The 24,125-nt window shown below is 42.1% G+C and overlaps 1 protein-coding gene across 1 annotated transcript in view; it reads left to right on the top strand.

The window, feature by feature from the left end:
* ST6GALNAC5 (ST6 N-acetylgalactosaminide alpha-2,6-sialyltransferase 5) overlaps positions 1 to 24,125 on the top strand; it is a 194,394-nt gene that overhangs the window by 123,346 nt on the left and 46,923 nt on the right. Inside the window, exons 3-4 of the mRNA XM_030206251.1 lie at positions 4,827 to 5,236; positions 22,153 to 22,260. Coding sequence (XP_030062111.1) covers positions 4,827 to 5,236; positions 22,153 to 22,260 — 518 coding nt within the window. The remainder of the gene's footprint in view (positions 1 to 4,826; positions 5,237 to 22,152; positions 22,261 to 24,125) is intronic.

Below are 24,125 nucleotides of genomic sequence, written 5' to 3' on the forward strand. Positions count from 1 at the left end.
CAATGGATCGGGAAAAGGGCCTGCAAAAAAATCTAAACCAGCCTGCGCCTATTTATGGCCTGAGCCCTTAATGCCATCTACTGATCTAGCGGTAAGGACTCATGCACTACACGCACAGTGACTGGTTGGCATGAGCCAACTGCCAATTAGTGCCGGAAACACCTTGTGTGGTAGAAAATTAAAAAAATCATTTGTCCCGGCAGTATGGGTGTTTACCAAATCCGAAATTACTACCGGGGGAAGCACTTTATCCTGGTGGTAGTCTCGTATTGGCACACACTGTACACGCGTAGAGCCTACCGCGCCTTTGTAAAAGGACCCCTAACTGTCAATTTTCAGCACTTAACCGGCTATGATAACCACATAAATAGGAGCGCATAAAACGCAGTCCTATCTTTATGCGGGTCTTCATGGCCGGTTAAGTGCCGAATATTGCACTTAACTGGCTATGTTTTTGCCAGCTCTGTATACCCGGAAATTCAGTGTGGAGCTCGGACATGACTCGGCATTGAATTTCCAGGTATAACGCCGGTGGTGATTTATTTTCATATAGTATTTACTTATAATATAACCCAACTTGATGATAAATGATTTTAATGATTTACAGGAAATAATTTATTGACATTATTATTATTGTGTTTTTACAGTTGGTCAGTTTGGTAACAAGTATCAGGTATTTGTTAAGGTTTATTAGATTTGATATCTCACAAATAATAAAATATGTAAGCAGTGTGCATTCTTGTGAAAGTAGGTCAGCACCTCAGGGTATAGAGAGGTTTCCTAGGCCAGAGAGCTGGACAAGTAGTTCCTTCCTTCCCAGCCTCCAAGAGATATGGACTTATCTCAGATTGAGACTGGCTAACCTATATTTTAGTTCCAGATGCACATGCATGATGTTTTCTTTTCCCGTGCAACTTTCATAGCAGTGCCGGTAGAGATTTCAGCTAAATCCAGTCATACATGACACATATATGATCTACAGAGGATGCACATTTTTAAGAGAACAGTGTTCATCAGATATACAGACTCCTGAAACAGGCATTGGTTTGCCAAAACATGGCTCCGTGTCAAGTCTATGTGTGTGTGTTTTGGACTTAAATCCACTTTTTTTTAGCCTCATTGTTTACTTATTAGGTTTGATATCTCACAAATAACAAAATATGTAAGCAGTTTGCATTGTGAAAACAGGTCAGCCCCTCATCCATACCTTTTCTTCTCCATGTGAAAAAGAGGCAACTTCTTTCTTCAGTTTAGTATAAAGCTCTTTCTCTGTGTACTACCCAGTAAGTTCCAGAACACAGTGCAAGTTCTTAAAAATGTTGTAGAATTGCTTATTCATAACTAGATCTGAACATCTTACACTTTTTTTCAGAAAGATGAGAATAATGAAAACATTTGGTATTGCCAATTTCTTCTAAGGCTAGAATATAAGTCTGAACATGAGATCTTTATGAGTATACATCTTCTCTCCGTTAAAGAGATTTTTATGGTTCTTGAGCCAATACACCAGTTCTTTGGCAGGCATTCAAACAAAACAAGTTGGAACTCAGTAGGCAAGGAGCTAGCAAAGACTGTTTCAGGTTAAAATGTTGCACTAGATGGATATTAAGACTTACTCAAGTTAGCATTGGTGCTGACTATTTTTCTTTTAACCTCATTAACACTTCATCTTGCTTTTCCAAGCAGGATGTCAGACCCACTAGTTCACCTTACAGCCTCCTGGTGGGTAATTCATCACAGTGGCACAGAAGTGCTTAAAGGAAAATGCATGTTAATATAACATTAAGAAACGCTGCTCACAAAACCATGAACATTTCTACCCATATCATTAGGTCCCTCTGCATTACAGGAATCGATGCATGTGAAAGTAGAAATGGGCTTTATCCTAGTACTGGGGATATAAAAGTCTTCCACCATAGCTAATAGCGCTTTGCACATTATTTAATTTTTAGTTATACAATCTGCTTAGTTATCCTCTATGACTTGTCATGTTACACACACATATATATATATATATATATATATATATATATATACACACACATGCACAGAATATATATATATATATATATATGTACACACATGCACAGAATATATATATATATATATATATATATATATATATATATATATATATATATTAGCAATGTTTGTGTGTATATATATACACACAGACAGCTTATACATATACCAGCTATTAAGTCCGTTAAAACGGGCGAGATTTGTGTTTTGCAAAATGTAATAATTCTTACCTCCATCCATCCATCCATCCAAGTCCAGCAAACCTCCTCTCTCCCCTGCCCTCTCCTCCCCCAATCCATGTCCAGCAACCCTGCTCTCTCCCCTGACCTCCCCCCATGTCCAGCAGCCCTCCTGTATCCCCTGGCCTCCCCTCGTCCACCAACCATCCATTCTCCCCTGCCCTCCCCCCATATCCAGCAACCCTCCTCTTTCCCTTGGCCTCCCCCCCCCCCCCGTCCACCAACCCTGCTCTCTCCCATGCCCTCCCCCATGTCCAGCAACCCTCCTCTCTCCCCTGCCCTCCCCTCCATCGATCCATGTCCAGCAACCCTGTTCTCTCCCCTGCCCCCCCCATGTCCAGCAGCCCTCCTGTCTCTCCTGGCGTCACCCCATCCACCGACCCTCCTCTCTCCCCTGCCCTCCCCCCATATCCAGCAACCCTCCTCTCTCCCCACTGCCCTTCCCCCATGTCCAGCTACCCTCCTCACCGCCGCTCCCTCCCCCTCCGTATCAGGCCCCCTGCACTGACATGAGAGCGCTGGAGGTAAGAGGCGCTGTCATGTCAGTGAAGGGGGCCCGATACGGAGGGGGGCGGGAGTGGCGGCGACGATGTCAGGGATGGGGGGTGGAGGTTGGTGCACCAGTGATGTTCCTTCGTCTCCAGGCTCCAGCGGCAGCATCCGTTTCCCTGTCTGTTCCACCCTCTGACGTCATCACGTCTTGATGTGAGGGCGGGACAGAGAGGGAAGTCTCTACTGCGCATTTGCGGGTGAGTTGGTCACTTGTTATTTATATGTTTGATAACATATATACATATGTATTAGCAATGGACAGCCAGAAAATTTTACTTTTGTGACATTTCCCATGTCATTTCTGGGAATGTTCATATTATTCATTTTTAGAAGAGCTAAATGATAAAGGAGATAGAATTCCTCTCATATGAGGAAAGGCTAAAGAGGTTAGGGAATAAATAGGTAAACTATGGAGCTCGTTGCCGGAGGATGTCACAACAGCGGTTAGCATATCTTGGTTTAAGAAAGGTTTTGATAAGTTCCTGGAGGAAAAGTCCATAGTCTGCTATTGAGTGAGACATGGGGGAAGCCACGGCTTGCCCCAGGATTGGTAGCATGGAATGTTGCTACTATTTTGATTTCTGCCAGGTACTTGTAACCTGGATTGGCCACTGTTGAAAACAGGATAGTGGTCTAGATGGAAATGTGATACTAAGGGGACAATTCTATAAAAAAAGACATATATTTAGGTGTAATCATATTAATGAACAGTTATTGAAGAGTTGGAAAACAAAATGTCTATTTCATAAATAATCCACAACATATTTTGCTAAAGAATGCCAATGAACAAAGACCAACTGTATATTTAAAGAATTAAGCAACTGAAATCTCAGCTGCCACAGGGGGGTACCACAATATAATCTCCCCACAAACTGGCTTCTAGCATTGTTTTCTATAGTGAACCTGAAAAAAGGAACAATGAAAAACAACTGCACAGGTGAATAAACCGATGCCCCCCCCCCCAAAAAAAAGGGAAAATCACTAAAATAACTAAACAGTATAATCTTTATTTCAATAGGCATTCAATAAACCTAAAATTTCATATTGAGCTCAGAATAAAAGCTTTTAAATTGTGCACATATATTTAGGTGCCAGATGTACATGTAAACTATAAGAATACCTGCATATACATGCATATATGCCAAACATGCGCCTATTCTAGAAATCTGCTTATATGAAATGTAGTTTGAGGTTGGACATACACCTAGTTGGAGTCTGGATCGGGTGCACATCCACATGCATATTCCCAGAACATCCAATAGTAAAGTCTTCAAGAGTTCCTACATACAAGTATATTCCATCTAGTTTTCAATAGACAGTTTACTCCTTCGTTATGATATATCACTTATTTGCCTCAGCAGTGCACATAACCAACCTTCACTTAGTGTTGGAAACGCCTGCACCAGATTCTTCATAGGCTTTTGAATATCATAATATTTAAAATCAATTTTTGCCAGTTTTTATCTTCTTTATTGTTTATTATTTTAACTTGAAGTACTTAACTTAATAGTAGGTAATCGGACCAGGGGTTCTAACACGTCCGACATGAATGTTTCGCCAGCCTGGCTTTGTCAAGGACTTCCCCCTATGCCGCTTCCAGTGCCAGCCTTGCAATGTTTACTCATGCTTACACCAGCCCTATATCTGTCGTAACTGCTCATGGCTAAGTGATATGCATTTATCTCATCTGTTTATGCTAATATTCTCTATAGCTTCTGTGAGATATCCAGTTGTAGAATTACCCTGTAAGATAATTATTGCTACTTGTTTGTGGAGGGACATTTTGTTAAATCTTACATAGCAAATGCTTCTCGTCACCACAAATATTACTTATGATTTTAGTTGACCACATCTTTTGCAGCTTCCCATAATTTCTAATGAAAGATTATTACCTTCTAATGGGCTCAGATCCTTTTTTTAGTTTTGATGATGAATCTTTGACTAATAACTGGCTTTGTGTAAGATGAGAAAGTGCCTGCAGCTAACACCAAGGCGTTTATTTCATTTCTGCAGCCTCTGAAAATGCATTGCAAGGAATGTGCTCTTGTAACAAGCTCCGGACACCTGCTGGGAAGCAAACTAGGCGATACAATTGACCAGACCGAGTGCGTAATACGAATGAACGACGCACCCACAAGGGGCTATGGAAAAGACGTGGGCAACAAAACGAGCCTCCGAGTCATAGCACACTCCAGCATCCAGCGGATTCTCAGAAATCGCAATGAACTGTTAAATGGGAGCCAAGGTACTGTGTTTATTTTTTGGGGTCCCAGCAACTATATGCGGAGAGATGGAAAAGGTTTGGTTTATAATAATCTGCAGTTGATGAATCAGATACTACCTCAATTAAAAGTGCACTTGATCACACGGCAGAAGATGCTGCAGTTTGATGAGCTCTTCAAAAGGGAGACCGGAAAGGACAGGTAAGGAAATCCCCTGGTACTGCACCTCCACTTGGGAGTCATTTTTACGTATGTCTGGAATATCAAATGTAGCAATCACTGTCAAATTGAAAGTTTCCAAAAGAATGCTAAATGAGCATTTGAGGTCACACAGGTCTCCTTCCTCAGAATTTTGTTTCATTTGTAGAAGGGACATATGTGGTCTAGAAAATTCATACACACATCACTTTGCATAGTTATTATATTAATCCAACAAAAGCTATCACAACTTGCTAAGTATCTTGTTTTCCCTAAGTTTCTAATCTAATGTAATAACATTTGATGCCACTTTGCTTCTCCAGTACAGTATTTCCAGCACAGTGCACTTTACCTGGTTCTAATCTGATTCTCAGATCAGTTTGACCTGTTTATTTTGGCCAACATAAATTCCTACTAGGAGTAGCCTAGTGGTTAGTGCAGTGGACTTTGATCCTGGGGAACTGAGTTCGATTCCCACTGCAGCTCCTTGTGACTCTGGGCAAGTCACTTAACCCTCCATTGCCCCTGGTACAAAATAAGTACTTGAATATATGTAAACCGCTTTGAATGAAGTTGTAAAAACCTCAGAAAGGCGGTATATCAAGTCCCATTTCCCTTCCCCTTCCCTGACCTGTGGCACATTGATTCTGAGTGGTGGTATACAGTAGGTGCAGATGCTGACAGGTCACTGGCAACAGCTTGCCAAAGGGCAAACTCAAGGGTGTTACCATTTGGAGCCCATTATGGAGACACAAAAGGGAGCCTCTTAGAAAGTATTTGGCAGATTTGTTAGTTAGGTGCTTTTTTTCTTTTCTTTTCTTTTTTTTTGTAGGAGTGAGATAAGTGTTTGACAGCCACTTCACACAGATATACGTAATATGGTTTTTAGTGTTCCCAATATGAAGAAGGTTATCCTATTCCATTTATGTTAGACCAGCCACAATAATCCCCTAGTCCTAGGTGTATAGTTGGGTGAAAAATGTCCTTCATGGTATTAAACACATCTGTGTAGAGCAGCAGGGGCTTATAGCAGGGGCATAGCCAGACTTCGGCGGGAAGGGGGTCCAGAGCCCGAGCTGAGGGGGCACATTTTAGCCCCCCCCCCACCATTGCCGACCCCACTGCTGCCACCACCAACTTTTATCCCCCCCCCGCCGAAGACCCTCTTGACCCCCTCCCGCCGCCAACCCTCCCCTGCCGCCGCCGTCACCTACCTTTGCTGGCGGGGGACCCCAACCCCCGACAGCCGAGGTCCTCTTCTTCCAGCGCAAGGCTTCGTTCTGTTTCTGTGAGTCTGACGTCCTGCACGTAGAGGTCCTCTTCTTCCGGCGCAAGGCTTCATTCTGTTTCTGTGAGTCTGACGTCCTGCACGTTGTTCAAGCAGGACGTCAGACTCACAGAAACAGAACGAAGCCTTGCGCCGGAAGAAGAGGACCTTGGCTGGCGGGGGTTGGAGTCCCCTGCCAGCAAAGGTAGGCGATGGCGGCGGCAGCGGGAGGGGGTGTTGAGAGGGTCATCGGCAAGGGGGTCCAGGGCCAAATCTATGGGGCCCAGGCCCCCGTGGCCCCACGTAGCTACGCCACTGGCTTATAGTAAGAGGGAAATGGACACCATCAGTTATGTAATATCCTCAGCATTAAGGCACAACACTTACACCAGCTCTGTGGCCGGCATAAGTGCTCGCATCTAACTTATAGGTGCATATATCAACTGTTACTCTAGGGGTCCTTTTACTAAGCCACGTAAGCACCTACGCATGCCGATCACACGCCAATTTCCCGCCCGGCTACCGTGTGGCCTGGGCGGTAATTTCATTTTTGACGCACGTCCGATATGTCCATCAGAAAATATTTTTTATTTTCTGGCACACGGGCGGTAATCAGCATTTGGATGCACATTAACCATTACCATCTGGTTAACGTGTGAGATTTTACCGCTAAGTCAATGGCTGTTATTAAAGTCTCAGACCCAAAATGAACACGTGCCAGTTTTCATTTTTGCTCCCCTCCCCCCCCAAAAAGGCATGTTTTACAGGTGCACTGAAAAATGATCCTGTGTGTGGCCAAAACATACACCTACACTACCGCAGGCCATTTTTCAGCACATCTTAGAAAAAGGAACCCCTAGTATTCTGTGAAGAATAGGCACCTAAGTATAGGTGCACTGTTAAAGCATTACCCCACCTGTGTCCCGAGGTTGTACAGCATTAATAAAACACTATGGGGCCAATATTCAGACCATGGGAGGCAGCCCAGCTAACTCCCGCGGTCAGCGATGAGGCCGGATATTCAATGCCGGATCATTTCTGGTGACCGGCGTTGAATATCCAGTTTATTTTTGGCTGCTATAAATTTAGTCGGCTAAGTCAATATTCAGAGCTGGCCGGCTAAGTTCATAGTGACCAAAGATACGTCCTGCTATTTCAGAGGCCCAGCAAAGTGCTGAACATTCGTGGATATTCTGGACCAGAAGCCATTCCTGACCGGTTAAATAGCGCTGAATACTGGCCGGTATGCGCTTCTAAAATTATGTTCCGAAGTTAGGCTTCTAAATTTGTGCCCTATTTTCAGCCAAACTTAGGAGCTTAAATTTTCAGCTGAAAATTCATCTTAAGTTAGGAGCATAAATGTTATGCTCACTGTTTTTAGCTGACTGTCAACAGCAGCCCCTTCAGAAAAGGAATGGTGCTCTTCCCGCATGATTCTCCCCAGGACTATATGAGTTGCCATATTCTGCACCAGTATTAATTTGCAATTCAGTGTACCAGACAACCCCACAAATAAACTGTTGCAATATACCCAACACGAGCACTGCCCTTCTAAAGGCATTCCTGTTGTGATCCTATGTGGTGAGCCCTAGGACAGTAGCCAGATTCCCTACCATGGCAGACAGGTCACTTCCAGAGTAGAAGGAGAAGAGGCAAGACACTAGCTTGGCACAGCAGGAAGCTAGGAGACAAGGCTGAAGTGTTGCAAAGCAGGGACTGGGGGACAAGCAGGACTAGCAAGCAGGAACCAGGAGATAAGCGGACTTGGCAGCAGGAATCAGGAGACAAACAGAACCAGTTGCAAAAGCACTGAAGGTGGGGCTCGGCTTGCCTAAAAATGCCCAAGCCCATGACATCACTTCGCCATGTTCCTCCGTCATCCCGCCACTCGCCCTATAACACTTGGGCTGCAGTGGGCATGCCCAACAGAGGGCGCAGAAGGATGCCATCCCACACAGTGCGGCAGGGTCGGGGCCGGGATCACAGCAGCACCATGACAATTCCCTTCTAACAAGCATGTAGTAATGTGGAGGGGCATTTTTGAACGGGGCCAGCCATCTCTAAGGACGCCCATCTCCGAGGACGGCGTCATGAAGGGGCGGGGCCAACCGTATTTTTGAACGAGAAGGCCGGCAATCTTTTGTTTCGATAATACAGTTGGGGACGGCCAAATGTCAGAGATGGCCGGGTTTGAGATGGCCGACCTCGGGTTTTGCTGATAATGGAAACCGAGGCCGGCTATCTCAAACCCGGCCAAATCCAAGGCATTTGGTCATGGGAGGAGCCAGCATTTGTAGTGCACTGGTCCCCCTGACATGCCAGGACACTAACCGGGCACCCTAGTGGGCACTTCTAAAAATTAAAAAAAAAAACATTAAAATAGCTCCCAGGTGCATAGCTCCCTTACCTTGGGTGCTGAACCCCCCCCAAAACCCACTCCCCCCAACTCTACACCATTACCTTAGCCCTTATGGGTGAAGGGGGTACCTACATGTGGGTACAGTGGGTTTTGGGGGGATTTGGAGGGCTCCCATTTACCACCACAAGTGTAACAGGTGGGGGTGGGGGGTGGGCAGGGTCCACCTGCCTGAAGTGCACTGTACCCACTAAAAATTGCTTCAGGGACCTGCATACTGCTGTCATGGAGCTGGGTATGACATTTAAGGCTGGCAAAAAAAGTTTTTAAAGTTGTTTTTTGAGGGTAGGAGGGGGTTAGTGACCACTGGGGGAGTCAGGGGAGGTCATCTTCAATTCCCTCCGGTGGTCATCTGGTCAGTTCGGGCACTTTTTTGGGACTTGGACCTGAAAAAAAGGGACCAAGTAAAGTCGGCCAAATGCTCGTCAGGGCCGGCTTTTCTTTTTCATTATCGGGCGAAGCCGGCCATCTTGTACCACGCCCCCGTCCTGCCTTCTGTACCCTGCCAACACTCCCCCTTGAAGTTTGGCCGGCTCCGCGACGGACTGCAGTTGATGCCGGCCAAAATCGACTTTCGATTATGCCGATTTCACCGGCCTTGAGAGATGGCCGGCTATCTCCCGATTTGTGTCGGAAGATGGCCGTCCTTCTCTTTCGAAAATAAGCTGGTTAATTATCCTTCACTTAAAGGAAATTCACATATCCTAAATCCAGTGATGCACTTAAAAGAAAATCTAAATCTCTAACTTTGGAGGAGAACAACCAAAAGAATGCTTCAACTGGCACAGAAGGAACATGAACTGTTGGTCTTCTTGGGGTCCCTACCAGCACAATCTGCTTTTGGACCATTTAACGTAAAATTTTTCAACAGTAACCACCGTGTAATATCAGCACACAGTCAGTAAAAATCCAAAGAAACCTAACATAAGAAATACAGGGTGTATATCATCAGCATAAAAATACTATTTCAATTATACTTACTAGCAATCTCTATTGGGGGGGGGGGGGGATTTGAATATTGAATAGGAAAGGGGCAATAAGGAACCCTGGGAGATCCCTCAAGGTTGAAATAATTCCTTTGTTCCCCTCACTCTCACATACAGACATGTAAAAAAGATGCTCACCAACTCTTCCAATGTATAGCTTAGCACTGGGGGAGGAGGAGGAGGAGGAGGAGGAGGAGGAGCCTAATGGTTAGTGCAATGGCCTGAGAGCCAGGGGAACTGGACTTTATTCCCACTGCAGGCTCCTTGTGAGTCTGGGCAAGTCACAACCCAGGTACAAAATAAGTACCTGTATATAATATGTAACCACAGAAAGGCAGTATACCAAATCCCATCCCTATGTCCTTTCCCTTTCCCTTTTTGGTGATAATGGGGTATAATGTGGAAAGAGCAGTATTTTAATGTGTGATTTCTGTGTGTGTGTGGGGGGGGGGGGGGGTCATCATTTTGTATGCTGCTTTGTTGTGGCAGTGACAGGATTGGTGGAATACAAGTTAAATTAAAACAATTGGTGTGCTGTGATTTGAATGTGTCAGAACTATATAAGCAGCGTGGTGCATTTAAACCATGCTTGAGAAATCAGAATACTTTCCTCTGGATATTAAATAGGAAAATATTATATGTAAACAAGTTATCATGGAAGAGAATGTTTCTGAAGCGAAGCACAAGATCCTACCTAAACCTACACTACCCAAATTGCAAAGCACGGAAATACAAAACAACTTACGCATCCGGCTTCTCCTACATAAGCGCAAAACTACGGAATGGCCTCCCAAAAGCTGTGAAAACAATGCACGACCACCTGAGCTTCAGGAAATCACTAAAAAACCAACTCTTCAAAACGGCCTACCCCAACGACCCCACGTAAACCTCTTCACCCAGCAACACAGCATGACTATAATCGTACTGGATAACACACAATCTTCATCCCTTGCGACCCTCCACTTATAACTCATACGATCACTATACAACCTTGTATCTGTTATCAACCGACTGGGCAAACGCCTTGACGGTACTATGTAAGCCACATTGAGCCTGCAAATAGACGGGAAAATGTGGGGTACAAATGCAATAAATAAATAAAAAATAAGAAAACAGAAAAGGTGCTTTTTGTCTGGTTCTCATTTGTTAGCTGTCACCAGCAGCTTCTAGTGTCTTCCACCAACACTTCTCTCATTGTACATCCAGGAAGTGACCTGCTTTGGTTGAGGAATCAGGATACTATGCTTTCTAAAGAAAAATGCTAAAACAGTTCCAAAGCAGTGATGTTTCAGGATAAGCAGTGCACTGTGTGGAGAAGTGACTTAATGATTACTGCCACAGATTGTGGACCTGGGGAACTGGGTTCAATTCTCACAGCTGCATGATGGTCAGCAGTGGGTTGAGATCCGGGCAGTGGTGTGCTGGAGCAGGCTCTCACAGGCTCTCGAGAGCCGTTTGTTAAGTTTTTAAGAATTTTGGGAGCCAGTTCTCCATGGCTACTTTAACAAATGGATCCCAAAATGTGGGCTTGGGCCCCTCCTGAATTCTCTTTTACTTTGCTGGCGAGAGAGAGCCCCCTGTTAACAATTTACCAGCACACCCCTGGATCCGGGGGAACCAGGATCAATTCCCTCTGCAGCTCCTTGTGACCCTGAGCAAGTCACTTAACCCTCCATTGCCCCAGGTAGAACAGTAGTACAATGTGAGCCCACTAGGGACAGACCCAGTACCTGCAAATGAATCTGTAAACCACTTAGGTCAAAGCATTATATAAATACTTAAGTGAATGAATGAATGAATGAAATGAATTCCTCTAGGCAGCTGTTCATTTGCAGCACTTAATAGTGTGGATTAAGCACTAATACAATGACATATCAGTGAATCATACATGGAAAAATTAGCCACAGACAATCATAGCACTAAGTAACAAGGTTTTATTGTAGTGTATACTCGCGCAGGTTCTGGAAGGCTTGACCACCTGCACTGCAGGAGTCTTGGTTGGAAGTGCACTTCAGGTCTTTTGCTGTGTGGCACAGAACACAGCATTGTCTGATTTCCAGCATGTGATTTGACTGCCACACAAAGCTTATGTGCATCTGACCACGTTCACATCAGCACCTTACTGAGTGAGAAGCAGCATCAAGGCAAATGCATTACACTACACTGGCAACTTGAAACAAAATGGCTATTTTGCAATCTGTGATACCATTTGTTGGACCAGTATAATCATTATGCAAAGATGATGATGCAAATGAGATTTCTAGACCACACAGATGCCTTCTACAGGTGGAATGAAATTCTGAAAAGGATCTGTGTGGTCCCAAAAGCAATTAGCTGCTTCTTCTAGGAGGAAATGTTGGGCTTTTTCATTATTATTTGGAAGGTGCAATGGTTCTCTAAGGGGTCTTTTTACAAAGCTACGCTAGCGCATTTAGCTCGCGGTAAAGGTCAGCTGGCAGTAAATGCTGAAACGCCCATTATGGGATAAGCAGCATAAAATGTATTGAACTTTTTCAGGATATTGCCAAGATTAGATTGTAAGCTCTGTCGAGCAGGGACTGTCTCTTCATGTTCAAGTGTACAGGGCTGCGTACGTCTAGTAGCGCTATAGAAATGATAAGTAGTAGTAGTAAATGCTAGGCTTGATGGACCTTTGGTCTGTCCCAGTGTGGCAATACTTATGTACACGTCTTTGTAAAAGTGCCCCAAAAACTGTACTACAAAAATACCTACTATATATAGCTAGAAATATAGATATATAAATGTATTTTTTAAGAGTTGACTCATCAATAGGGATGAATTTAAGATTATGTCCCAGAAAACATTACAGAGCAGGGAAAAAGGGGATCCTTGGTCCCAATTTTCTGGTGCCTTCTGAAATACAGAGCATCAACACATGCCTTTGTTGTCCATTTTCAATCTGGCTCATTACCATATCAAGCTCTGATCCGGGTATATCAGCAGCTCTAGTTAGTCACCCCCATGGTATATGCTTATCTAATATAATAAAACTCACCCTCAACGTTCTGAGGACACGGACGTCACTTCCGTATATAAAACTCACCCTCAACGTTCTGAGGACACGGACGTCACTTCCGTAATGAAGGGTTCGTGGTGGTGAAGCCACCGAAAGCACCATGTCACTGGGCCCCGCCCTCGCATCAAACGTGATGACGTTGAGGGCGGAGCAATGGCGTCACGCATCAAGGGCGGGGCAATGGCGTCAGTGGCTTCACAACCAACAAGCTGATGAAGGTGCGTTCACGAGGTGCGGACCTATGGCGTCAGTGGCTTCAGAACGACGAACTGGTGGGTAGGGAGGGAGGGAGGGGTGTTGGGGAGGAAAACCTTGCTAGCGCCCGTTTCATTTGATCCAGAAACGGGCCTTTTTTACTAGTATTTAATTAAAAAAAATACTTGATATCCTGCTGTTTTTCACACAGGTCATAGCAACTTACAAAATGAATGAAATGAATGCCATTTAAAATAAAAAAGAGACAGACCAGTTACACAAAAGAATGTAGAACATGCAATCGAACTCTCTCATACACTCTGGCCGTTGGGACAATGCAGGCCCCTCAGCCTTGCAAGCTGCATTGTTCATATAGTTCTTGGGAGCATCAGATACTAAACCATGACTGAATGTTTCTGCATCTTGAAGGAGTTGGGCATTAGTTTTCTCCCTACCTCCAATATCCCTCCATAGCATATCCTCAATTCCTCCCCTGAAACATACCCATCACCTCCTGGTGTCTCCCTGGAGCATACTCCTCCTCCTAAATCCCACCCCAGAACATAACCCCCCCCCCCCCACCCCCACCCCCAGAATGGTCCCCATGCTCCCCCTTTTCACAAAAGCCCTACTCACTGTCCCATAACATTCCCCCCCCCCCCCCCCTCCGTCTGCCTTGAAAAATCCCTAGGATCTAGTGGGATGGGAGCAGAAGTGATCCTCAGTCGTTCCTGCCCCTGCTAGAGGTCTCCAGAGTCAATTTGAACCTGGCACTAGGAGAGTCAGGAATGATTGGGGATCGCTCTTACCCTAACCCTATTATACCCCAGGGATTTTCCAAAGTAGGCCTGAGTGAGGGAGTCTGCAGAAGGGTGGGGGAGCTTTTGGAGAAAGAGGGTATCCGGAGGGGTCTTTGGAAAGGGAATATGTTGAAAGGGGGACATTTTGAGGGAGGATATTTTGAGAAAAGGGAGCATGGAAAGGGTGCAGGGAGAGTTAATCAGAGGATTGTATGTGGAAAGGAGGGGCCATTATTTTGTGTGAGGTATATCATTGAGAGGGGCATCAGCAGGAAGGGGGAGCTTTCATATTGATTGGCCAGCCCCTTTAAGAAGCTGCCCAGAAGCATCTGGCCTGTCTCATGCTGGTTTTGTTTTTCCCAGAATAACAAAACCTGCGGTGTTCATCACAGGCTATGTTAATCAATTTATGTAGTAATGAGATGTTTTTGCATGCAGGGCTGGTGGTTGGGAGGTGGGATAGTGCTGGGCAGACTTATACGATCTGTGCCCTGAAAAAAACAGGTACAAATCAAGGTAAGGTATACACAAAAAAGTGGCACATTTCTTGGGCAGACTGGATGGACCGTGCAGGTCTTTTTCTGCTGTCATCTACTATGTTTACTATCCACCTTATAATTGAAAGAGAAAAACGCCTAGATTTCGACCCAAATCAGGAGATAGACGTTTATCTCACAAAAACGAATAAATCGGTATAATGGAAAGCCGATTTTGGACGTTTTCAACTGCACTCCATCGCGGAAGCGTACAAAGTTGACGGGGGCGTGTCAGAGGCATGGTGAAGGTGGAACTGGGGCGTGGTTATCGGCCGAGGAGAGATGGGCGCCTTTCGCCAATAATGGAAAAAAAGTATGCGTGTGTAGCTAGAATTTAGGGCCCTTTTCCTGGACCCTGTACTTTCACAAATAAGGCCCCAAAAAGTGCCCTAAATGACCAGATTACCACCAGAGGGAATCGGGGATGACCTCCCCTGACTCCCCCAGTGGTCACTAACCCCCTCCCACCACAAAACATGATGTTTCACAACTTTTTATTTTTACCCTCAAATGTCATACCCACCTCCCTGGCAGCAAGCAGTATGCAGGTCCCTGGAGCAGTTGTTAGGGGGTGCAGTGGACTTCAGGCAGGTGGACCCAGGCCCATCCCCGCCTACCTGTTACAATTGTGCTGCTTAATGCTTAGCCGTCCAACCCCCCCAAACCCACTGTACCCCCCTTCACCCCTTAGGGCTATAGTAATGGTGTAGACTTGTGGGCAGTGGGTTTTGAGGGGGATTTGGGGGACTCAACACACAAGGGAAGGGTGCTATGCACCTGGGAGCTATTTTACCTTTTTTTTTGTTTTTGTAAAAGTGCCCCCTAGGGTGCCCGGTTGGTGTCCTGGCATGTGAGGGGGACCAGTGCACTACGACTCCTGGCCCCTCCCACGAACAAATGCCTTGGATTTATTTGTTTTTGAGCTGGGCGCTTTCATTTTCCATTATCACTGAAAAACAAAAACGCCCAGCTCACAAATTGTCGAATAAAACATGGACGTCTATTTTTTTCGAAAATAAGGTTTGGTCCGCCCCTTCACGGAGATAAACGCCCATGGAGATAGACGTTTTTGTTCAATTATGCCCCTCTATGTTTACTATGTCTTCCTTAGTAACTTATATTAACATATGTTATGGAAAAATAATGCATAATATTGCACTTTAACATGCATTAAGGAGCAAATAACGTGCATTATGATTGCAAGGCACCTTAATAACCATTCTCTCAATATTTGTTACCTGCAGGCATTTGATACATTTACAACAATTATCATCATTTTCTGTCAGAGGCTTTAATTCTGGATTACATTTGAGAGTAATTCATGCTAAAAGCTAAAAAGGGAGCTTTTTGCATTTAAGCTCACAAAAAAAAAAAGAAAAGAAAAACCCACCAAAAGAACAATGCTGCCATCCATTTTCAAATATATAAATGCCATAGGTGCCTTCAATAGCTTCAATTATTTTGCAAGATAGAAAAAAAAAGTGCTTCTGAACCTAAATTATTCATGTGATTCTCTTGGATTTTCAAGATTCATGTTCAGCTAAATATTAGGAAGCTTTTATGAATGATCCGCCGCAGGAAGAGAACAGAAAGACAGGGAAATGGCCTTTTCAATCACACATTTTTAAAAGAAACATGTTTTAAGGGCATGACATTTTGAAAGAAAGAAACATTGTGCACGTCAGTATTTCGCCCTTGGTATCTGTTTCTGAGACTCACAAGAAGCTCCCAGGGACAAGCTTGCTTGTGTTTAAGCTACACATCAAGCGATGGCAATTCCAGATTTTTACCCCAGTGCCTTCAGTATTTAACAATGAAATAAAGGTAGAAATTCACTGCAGGGAGTGAATGTGTTGTTTATTTTAAAACTAAGAAAACTTGATTAGCAAATGTGTTTAATATACTGTGCACTGTCAATGCTGTATTTGATATTTGGATAATTTTAATGGTTCATATGAATATTCTGCCATATTGCCCAAAGTTGGTGTGCAATTTTGGGCATAGATCCCAGATCTGCACATAAACTAATTAGCTAATTAGGTGATAACAATCAATTATTGACGTTAACAAGCACTTAATTGACAGTAATTAGGAGTTACACAAGGGTCTGCCCTATGCCCTATGCCCTTTTCTACAACATGAGCGCCTAAATTTCATAGTGCACAACTCCAAAGGGGTGTGGCCATGGGAGGGGCATGGGTGGATCAGAGGCATTCCTAGAAATTAGGTGTGATGTTATAGAATGCCTAATTGCGCACCTAACTTCCATCAGTTGGGCAAGTTACACCAGACTTGGCCAGGCAAAATGCTCACATCCAAAATTATGCTCTTAAATTAAATATCACCCAATAGCACACTGTGGGGACTAATCATCCAAGCAAATATTAAATGTCCCAAACAGTTATATCTAAAGCAGGATTTCACAGCATCTAGTATATGGGGATAATCAGATTAACTGCTTCCCACAACCATATGAACAATATTGTTCCTTCGCACAGGCGAACTGGTGTGGAGCAAATCCTCATATAATCCCCTTATTTCTGTTTTCTTTTGTTGTTTTTGCTTAACTGTGAGCAGTAATATTCATATGGTTTATGTTGCAGAGAGCCTCTTCCTTGATAAAGCTTTACGCGAAACTTGGCCATGTCGGCGGGGGTTCCCTGTTATTGTTAAATCGCTGCTTTCTACAGATAAGTGATTGCTTAAAAATAATGCACATATGTATTGATGTGAATTTGCACAGTTTTGATATAAAAGATGTAAGAACATCGATAAAAAGAAAACAGAAATAAGGGGATTATATGAGGATTTGCTCCACACCAGTTCGCCTGTGCGAAGGAACAATATTGTTCATATGGTTGTGGGAAGCAGTTAATCTGATTATCCCCATATACTAGATGCTGTGAAATCCTGCTTTAGATATAACTGTTTGGGACATTTAATATTTGCTCACATCCAAAATTAGGCACAAACCCCGGATTCTATATGGTGCGACCTAAGTTGTGCGTGCAAATCCATTCATATTCTGGAATTGAGTATGCAACTTAATTACTTAACAAGCTAATCAGTGCCAATAATTGCCATTTAACATTCAATTATTGACACTAATTGGCATTAATTAGAATTTATGTGCAGAACAGTCTAACCATATTCTATATCGTGATGCGCGTAAATTCTGTCACATAGTTGAAAAGAGGCTTGGCCATGGGCATTTCTAAAAGCTATGTGCGTTGTTATATAATACACCCAGTCTGCACATAATTTAGGCATCGGCATTTACACCAAGTTTTACTTGGCGTAACTGCCTGTGACTAAATTTAGTCACACGGACAGGCACACAACATATTCTATAAACTGTGTGGAAATTTAAGCTTATTCTGGGCCCCTTTTACTAAGTGGTGGTAAGCCCAACACAGGCTTATCACTCGCTAAACAGGAATTACCACCGGGCTACCGCAGCAGCCTGGCGTTACTTCCCACCCCTAGCGTGGCGTTGTGTCCAGCGCTACAAAAATATATTTATGAAGTAATGCCAAATATATTTTTTCAGTCTTAGTATTTTTATTGATTTAATTTACAGAAGAACAGCATAGAACAAACCAGTGTTATAATAATAATGTACATACGTAAACACGCAAAAAAGGGGGGAAATTTATGTATAACACTTCTCAACATGCATCTTTAAAATAAGTTAGTAACAGAGACTACTTCTCCTTGTTCAAGGCAAAACAAAGTGATTTTTTAGCAAAGAATGTTTCATATATATAAGTTTGAAACACTAGATCCCACCAGTCTTGATGTGTGGCTTGGTTCAAAGTCTTCCAGTGCATGAAAACGACCTTCAAGGCTAAAGTGAACAAGGTATTAACAAGCATGCATTCATTTGGGTTTAACGTAGATCTAAAACATTGATCTCTAAGCAGCACATATTTATACAATATAGGACCAGTAAAATGAAACACTTCTGTTAAAGTGAGCCATATGTCATTCCAGAATGTTTTAATACATACACACTCAAAAATAAGATGTTTACTAGTACCTTGCTGGGCATGACAAGACCAACATAAACTGGGAATGCAAGGGTTAATTGCATGCGACCTGAGGGGCGTCCATAATGACCTATGTGTAAAGAAATAAAGGGACTATGTTATGGCAGCAGACTTGGAACATTTAAACAGCGATTTCCATATCTGCGTCCAACTTTTATCTGAGATAGATTGTTGGATATCCTCTTCCCAACACCTACGCAGACCCAGACATGTAATGGGAGATTTACCTAGAAGGAAAGTATAAACATTGGATGCAACATGTCTTGTAGACCGAAGACTTTTAACTAGATCAATAAGCTCAGGGGAATAATGCATCATCAATTTGCACTTTGCTTTTTTTTTCACCATGAAATTAAGTTGTAACCATTGGTAGAATTGAGAATTTAGTAAGGAAAATTCAACCTTCATAGCTGAAAACGATTTCCTGGTGTGATTATTTAAATCAACAAAGTGTCTAAGATTCCATATACCTATGCGTTGCCAGTGAGACCAGGATACTTGTTTTCTACCAATTGTAAATTTAGGGTTGTTCCAAATGGGCATACATAAAGTAGATGACCAGGGAATGTTTAATAATTTGTCAAACAAGGACAATAGTCTATGAGTAGTGTTGATGATGGGGTTAGAGGCAATACGTTTGGGAAGCTGCATACCTTCTAAATAAGAGTGTATTAAAGGATCAATTACGGATTGCTCCAATAACATCCATCTGGGTGGGAGACATGCATTAAAGGGGGCAATCCATTCCAGACCCTGACGAATAATAAACACTTTATGGTAGGACAGGAGATCAGGGAATTTTACTCCACCCTGTAATTTAGATAGCTTTAGCTTTCCTAGGGAAATTCTGGGTGATTTTGAATTCCATAAAAAAACTAGAGAGTAGCTTTTCCATCTTTCTGTAGAAAGCAACAGGAAATAGGAGAGGAATCATGCTTAAAGCATATGTGATTTTAGGAACTACCATCATTTTAATAGAATCAAGCCTACCCCACCAAGTTAAATTGAGTGGGGACCAGGACAAAACGGAATTCTCAACCTTGGCAGCAATTCTGAGTTCATTTTTATAGTAGTGTGAATGTCTCTATCAAAAAGAACACCCAAATACTTGATAGAGGAGACTACCCATTTAAGGGGATAACCAGGTATTGTGAAAGGGGTACAGGCATCATTTACTACTACTACTACTACTACTTAACATTTCTAGAGCGCTACTAGGGTTACACAGCGCTGTACAGTTTAACAAAGAAGGACAGTCTCTGCTCGAAGGAGCTTACTATCTAAAGGACGAAATGTCAAGTTGGAGCAGTCAAGATTTCCTGAATAGAGGTGTAGTGGTTAGGTGCCGAAGGCATTAGCTCAGTTTTGTCCCAATTTATTTTATAACCAGATATATGTGTATCTAATGGGTAACCCCAGTAATGCCAAATATCTTAAGAGTAAAAATGCAAATGAGTACAGTAAGAAAATGATTTAGATCTTATATAATAATTTTATACAAAAAGGAATACATAAACTAACTCTGAGGATATCAATGAAAATTACAAATGAGAGCAGAAAGATCTTTAATTGTAGTCTAGTGTACCCTACAGAGTTATTGGCACAGTGTGTTAGCTCTTCATTCAGGAGCATTTGATTATTTTTTCTAATAAGGCTATGACAGCTCTGCCTTGTATAACTCTTTCATTACCACTGATTAGGTATAAATTAAAGATAGTTTCATGTTCAGGTCTCACAGGCAAGGTAAAGGCAATGCTTTGTGACTTGTTTTTCTAGAAAATGAATAAAACCTCTTTAAAAAATAGGGCCTCGTCTATCAACACCTTCATTTAGAAAAAGAAAAAGACTAATTTAAATCTCAAAAACAGTGTTGTATGTGACTGAAATTGTACGCCATTGTTAGCAGCTTTTCTGAAGTACCATGGTCAAAAATCTTCATCAGGACTACACCAGAAATAAAAGATTATTCAAAGCCCCAATATGATAACAAATAATTCATGGTGGCCTGACACAGCCGTGTTTCAGCGTGATATTCCTACATCATGAGTCCACAAATTGTGATATGCCAAGTTTCTATTTCTGCGCAGTAAAATTCATTGAATATCCTTAATGTAGGAGATCAGGTAGTCAAAGTCCTGGAAAAGAAAAGGAACTGGAATAGGCAGGAACCCTGGGAGGATATACAAGATTTTTTAGAAACTCGGTACATCACAGTTTGTAGACCACTGACAAGGAACATCATTCCAAAACTCAGCTGTGTATGGCCAGCATGAATGTCATGAATTATTTGTTATGATATTGGGACTTATAATAAATTATTTCTGGTGGACCCCTGAGTCGTTCATCATCTCTTTGCTTGATCATCACCACTCTTTTCTTTCATTTTGTTTTCTGCGGGGAATCCTCCTTACTTTTTCATCAAAAGTTTCCATCTACACCAGCCCAAATGACTTGAGTCATCATTGTGTCTTTATTTCTTTAAAATATTTAGTTCTGTAAAGAATCCCTTCCTATTTACTTCTTCAAAATACAAGCCTAATCCTTTCTCTCTAGAGGGGTCATTTTATACTGATTTTTCACATTTAAATCCAGTTTTATCCAGCAAAAAAGACTTTTATAAAATTACCTGACTGCATAAATGCATAAAAAGCACACATGTGGAAAGTGTGCATCCACTTTTACATGACTTGCATGTAGGCATTCCTAGGGGTGTAGCTTGGATGGAGCAATATACAAACGTATTTTATATAAAATGTGGATATACATTATGCATAGAGTACTCACGCCCATCTACACCAGCTACTGTGTCTTTGTAGGCCCTTAGAATTTATTTATTTAGCTAATTTGATATACAACTGAGGCCTTCACATAGGCAACAGGACTAGATTCTATATATGGTGCCTGAACTTATGTTTGTATAAAACAATAATGTTGGCACTTCTTGAGCCAGATAGATTCTGTAAAAGCAGCATGGCCTCTGTGCCAGATAAGGTGGTATACCAAGGTCCAATATCCATATCCAGAGGACAGGGATATGGGAGAAAGATATTACAACCATTGCACAATGGTGAAACCCTAATGGTCAATGCAGTGTGCATGCATTGTAGGGTTTGAAGAAGAATTTTGATCTGTGGCCCCCTAGTGGAAGGATTATCACTGCATTGGTTGAGCTACATAAAAGGTGTGGGGGAGGGGAGGGCTAAAATGGGAGAATCCTGCTCTCTTCTCCCCCATAAATAGTTATGAATGAAAGCTCGTGGCACAACAGGTGCAGTACCAGATGATTCTGACTGAGCTGCCAGGTGAAAAAAATGTTTTACTTTCATGTCTCCTTTTCCACTTTTTATATCCATAATATCTAACATCTTTAAGATCTTTCCTCACCTCAAATGTCCATTTCCTTGGTTCTCAGACTAAACAGGGGAACTCTGTGCAGAAAATATTGATCTACCAACAGTGAGAATGTCACTTCACTGATGGAGTGTATGGATGAACAAAATAAGTCTTGGTATGTTCTCTCTCTCTCTTTTTTTTTTTTTAGCCTTTCACCAGAAACAAAACAAAAGTGAAGGAACTTTAGGTATCTGTGGAGTAATTTATCATCCTTGAAACTTAATTATGTTTTGCTTTCAGGAAGATATCCAACACTTGGCTTAGCACTGGATGGTTCACAATGACTATTGCATTAGAACTCTGTGACAGGATAAATGTTTATGGCATGGTGCCACCCGATTTCTGCAGGTAGGATTTACTCTATACACATTATTCCCAGCAAGGCTGAATGTTATTGAAAAAATGCTGTCCACTGAAAATGCCTTTATTCCTCTCACAGCAATTCATTAATGTCCCGGGATTTAGTCCCGGAAATTATAAGCAGCATTAACGGGAGCGTAGACAGTGCTGGTGAAACAGTATCCCAACTTTTTGGTTTCCAGTATTCTGTATATAGCTAATAACACTGATACAACTACTAAACACAGAAAATTGAAGTAGCCACTCTTACTCCCAAACATACAAAATAAAAATAATTAGGCAGACTGGCTGGGTCGATTGCTCTTTTTCTGCTTTCATTCACTGTATTACTATGGGGGGGGGGGGGGGTTAACGATATCTTACCCTATTTTATTAACTACAAAGCTGATCTATCAATAGGTCTCTAAAGTCAAACTTTTATGAAAGGTGCTTGGTGCAAAAATGATGATGCAGTATTTAGAAGGTTAAAATAGTATCCATAAAACAACAAAGAAAGCGGAAGAAAAACCAAAATAGACCAGATAGAAACCACAGAGAGTAAGAGTAAGAGCACCAAAAAAGTTTAAGACCCTACACGGTCGCCAGATGGCGGATGGCGACCATTTTATATTTTGGGTTCAATTTTATGCCTTGCACTCCATGAGAATTCTGGAGGCACATCTGTATACGTCAATTTGAAGACCCCTGAAGAAGGCCGGTTGGCCGAAACACGGACCGTGTAGGGTCTTAATAAACTTTTTTGGTGTTCTTACTCTCTGTGGTTTCTATCTGGTCTATTTTGGTTTTTCTCCCACTTTCTTTGTTGTTTTATGTGTTTTGCGGGAGACATGGACCTTCTTTTTGTTGGTAAAATAGTATCCATACAGTACAATTAGCACTCAGATCTAGAAAACCAAAAGAGGTATATTCTGTGTCTGATGGATGTCTTGTTTAGTGTTGGGAAAAGAGTGCTCATAAAGCCTTCTAAGATATTGCCAGACAATAATACCATTTATTGGGCCAATATAAAAATTATTCCAAAGCATTGTATATGAGCTTTTGGAAGCACATAAATTCCCTTCTTCAGAATACAATCCCAGCTGTAGAAGGGACTTCTGTGGTCTAGAAAACTCATGTACATCATAATCTTTGTATAATGTTTATATTGGTCCAATAAAAGGTATCACAACTTGGAAGTATCTGGTTTTCTTCAATTGGCTACAAAAAAAAACTGCATAAGGAAATGTGCTCAGTGAGCATCAATAGAACCAGCGAGCATGAATGGAATGTCTCAAATCCCCTGATTCAGCAGTTTCTGGCACTGTGAAACAGTGGCCAGCATCAGGGAGACATGAAAGATTTGCTGACAAGCTAAGTAAAATTATTTTTCAAAATATGAATTACAAGTGGAAAATGTCCTAAGATTAAGGAATATTTTTGATAATAAAGGAAGATGAAAGGTTTTTTTAAGCCACTGCTTGACCCAAAGTTGGTCATTTGAATGGTATTGACCTGCATGTATCTGAGGCTTTTTCCTTCCTGATAAATTACGATAGAATTATGATGTGAAAATATTTTTAAAATACATTTAAAAACTACATAAATATATTTGACTTTGTCTGGCTGTGGAAGCTTTGAGCACATATTTGGTGAAGTGGATTTAATTGTATTAAGGAATTTTTATTGCAAGGCACAACACCAAGGTATTTCCATGAGTGGCTAATAATTTAATATACTATTAGCAAAAGCACCGAGTGTTCTTATTCTATATGATGTGCTTATACATAGACTGGATAACCAGATATCATAGAGGTATCTAAAGATATATTATCCATCCACAGGTTACTAATGATTTCATTAACTGGAGAGCAGTA

This window comes from Microcaecilia unicolor, chromosome 6 (genome assembly GCF_901765095.1).
Source record: "Microcaecilia unicolor chromosome 6, aMicUni1.1, whole genome shotgun sequence".
Classification (NCBI taxonomy): Eukaryota; Metazoa; Chordata; class Amphibia; order Gymnophiona; family Siphonopidae; genus Microcaecilia; species Microcaecilia unicolor.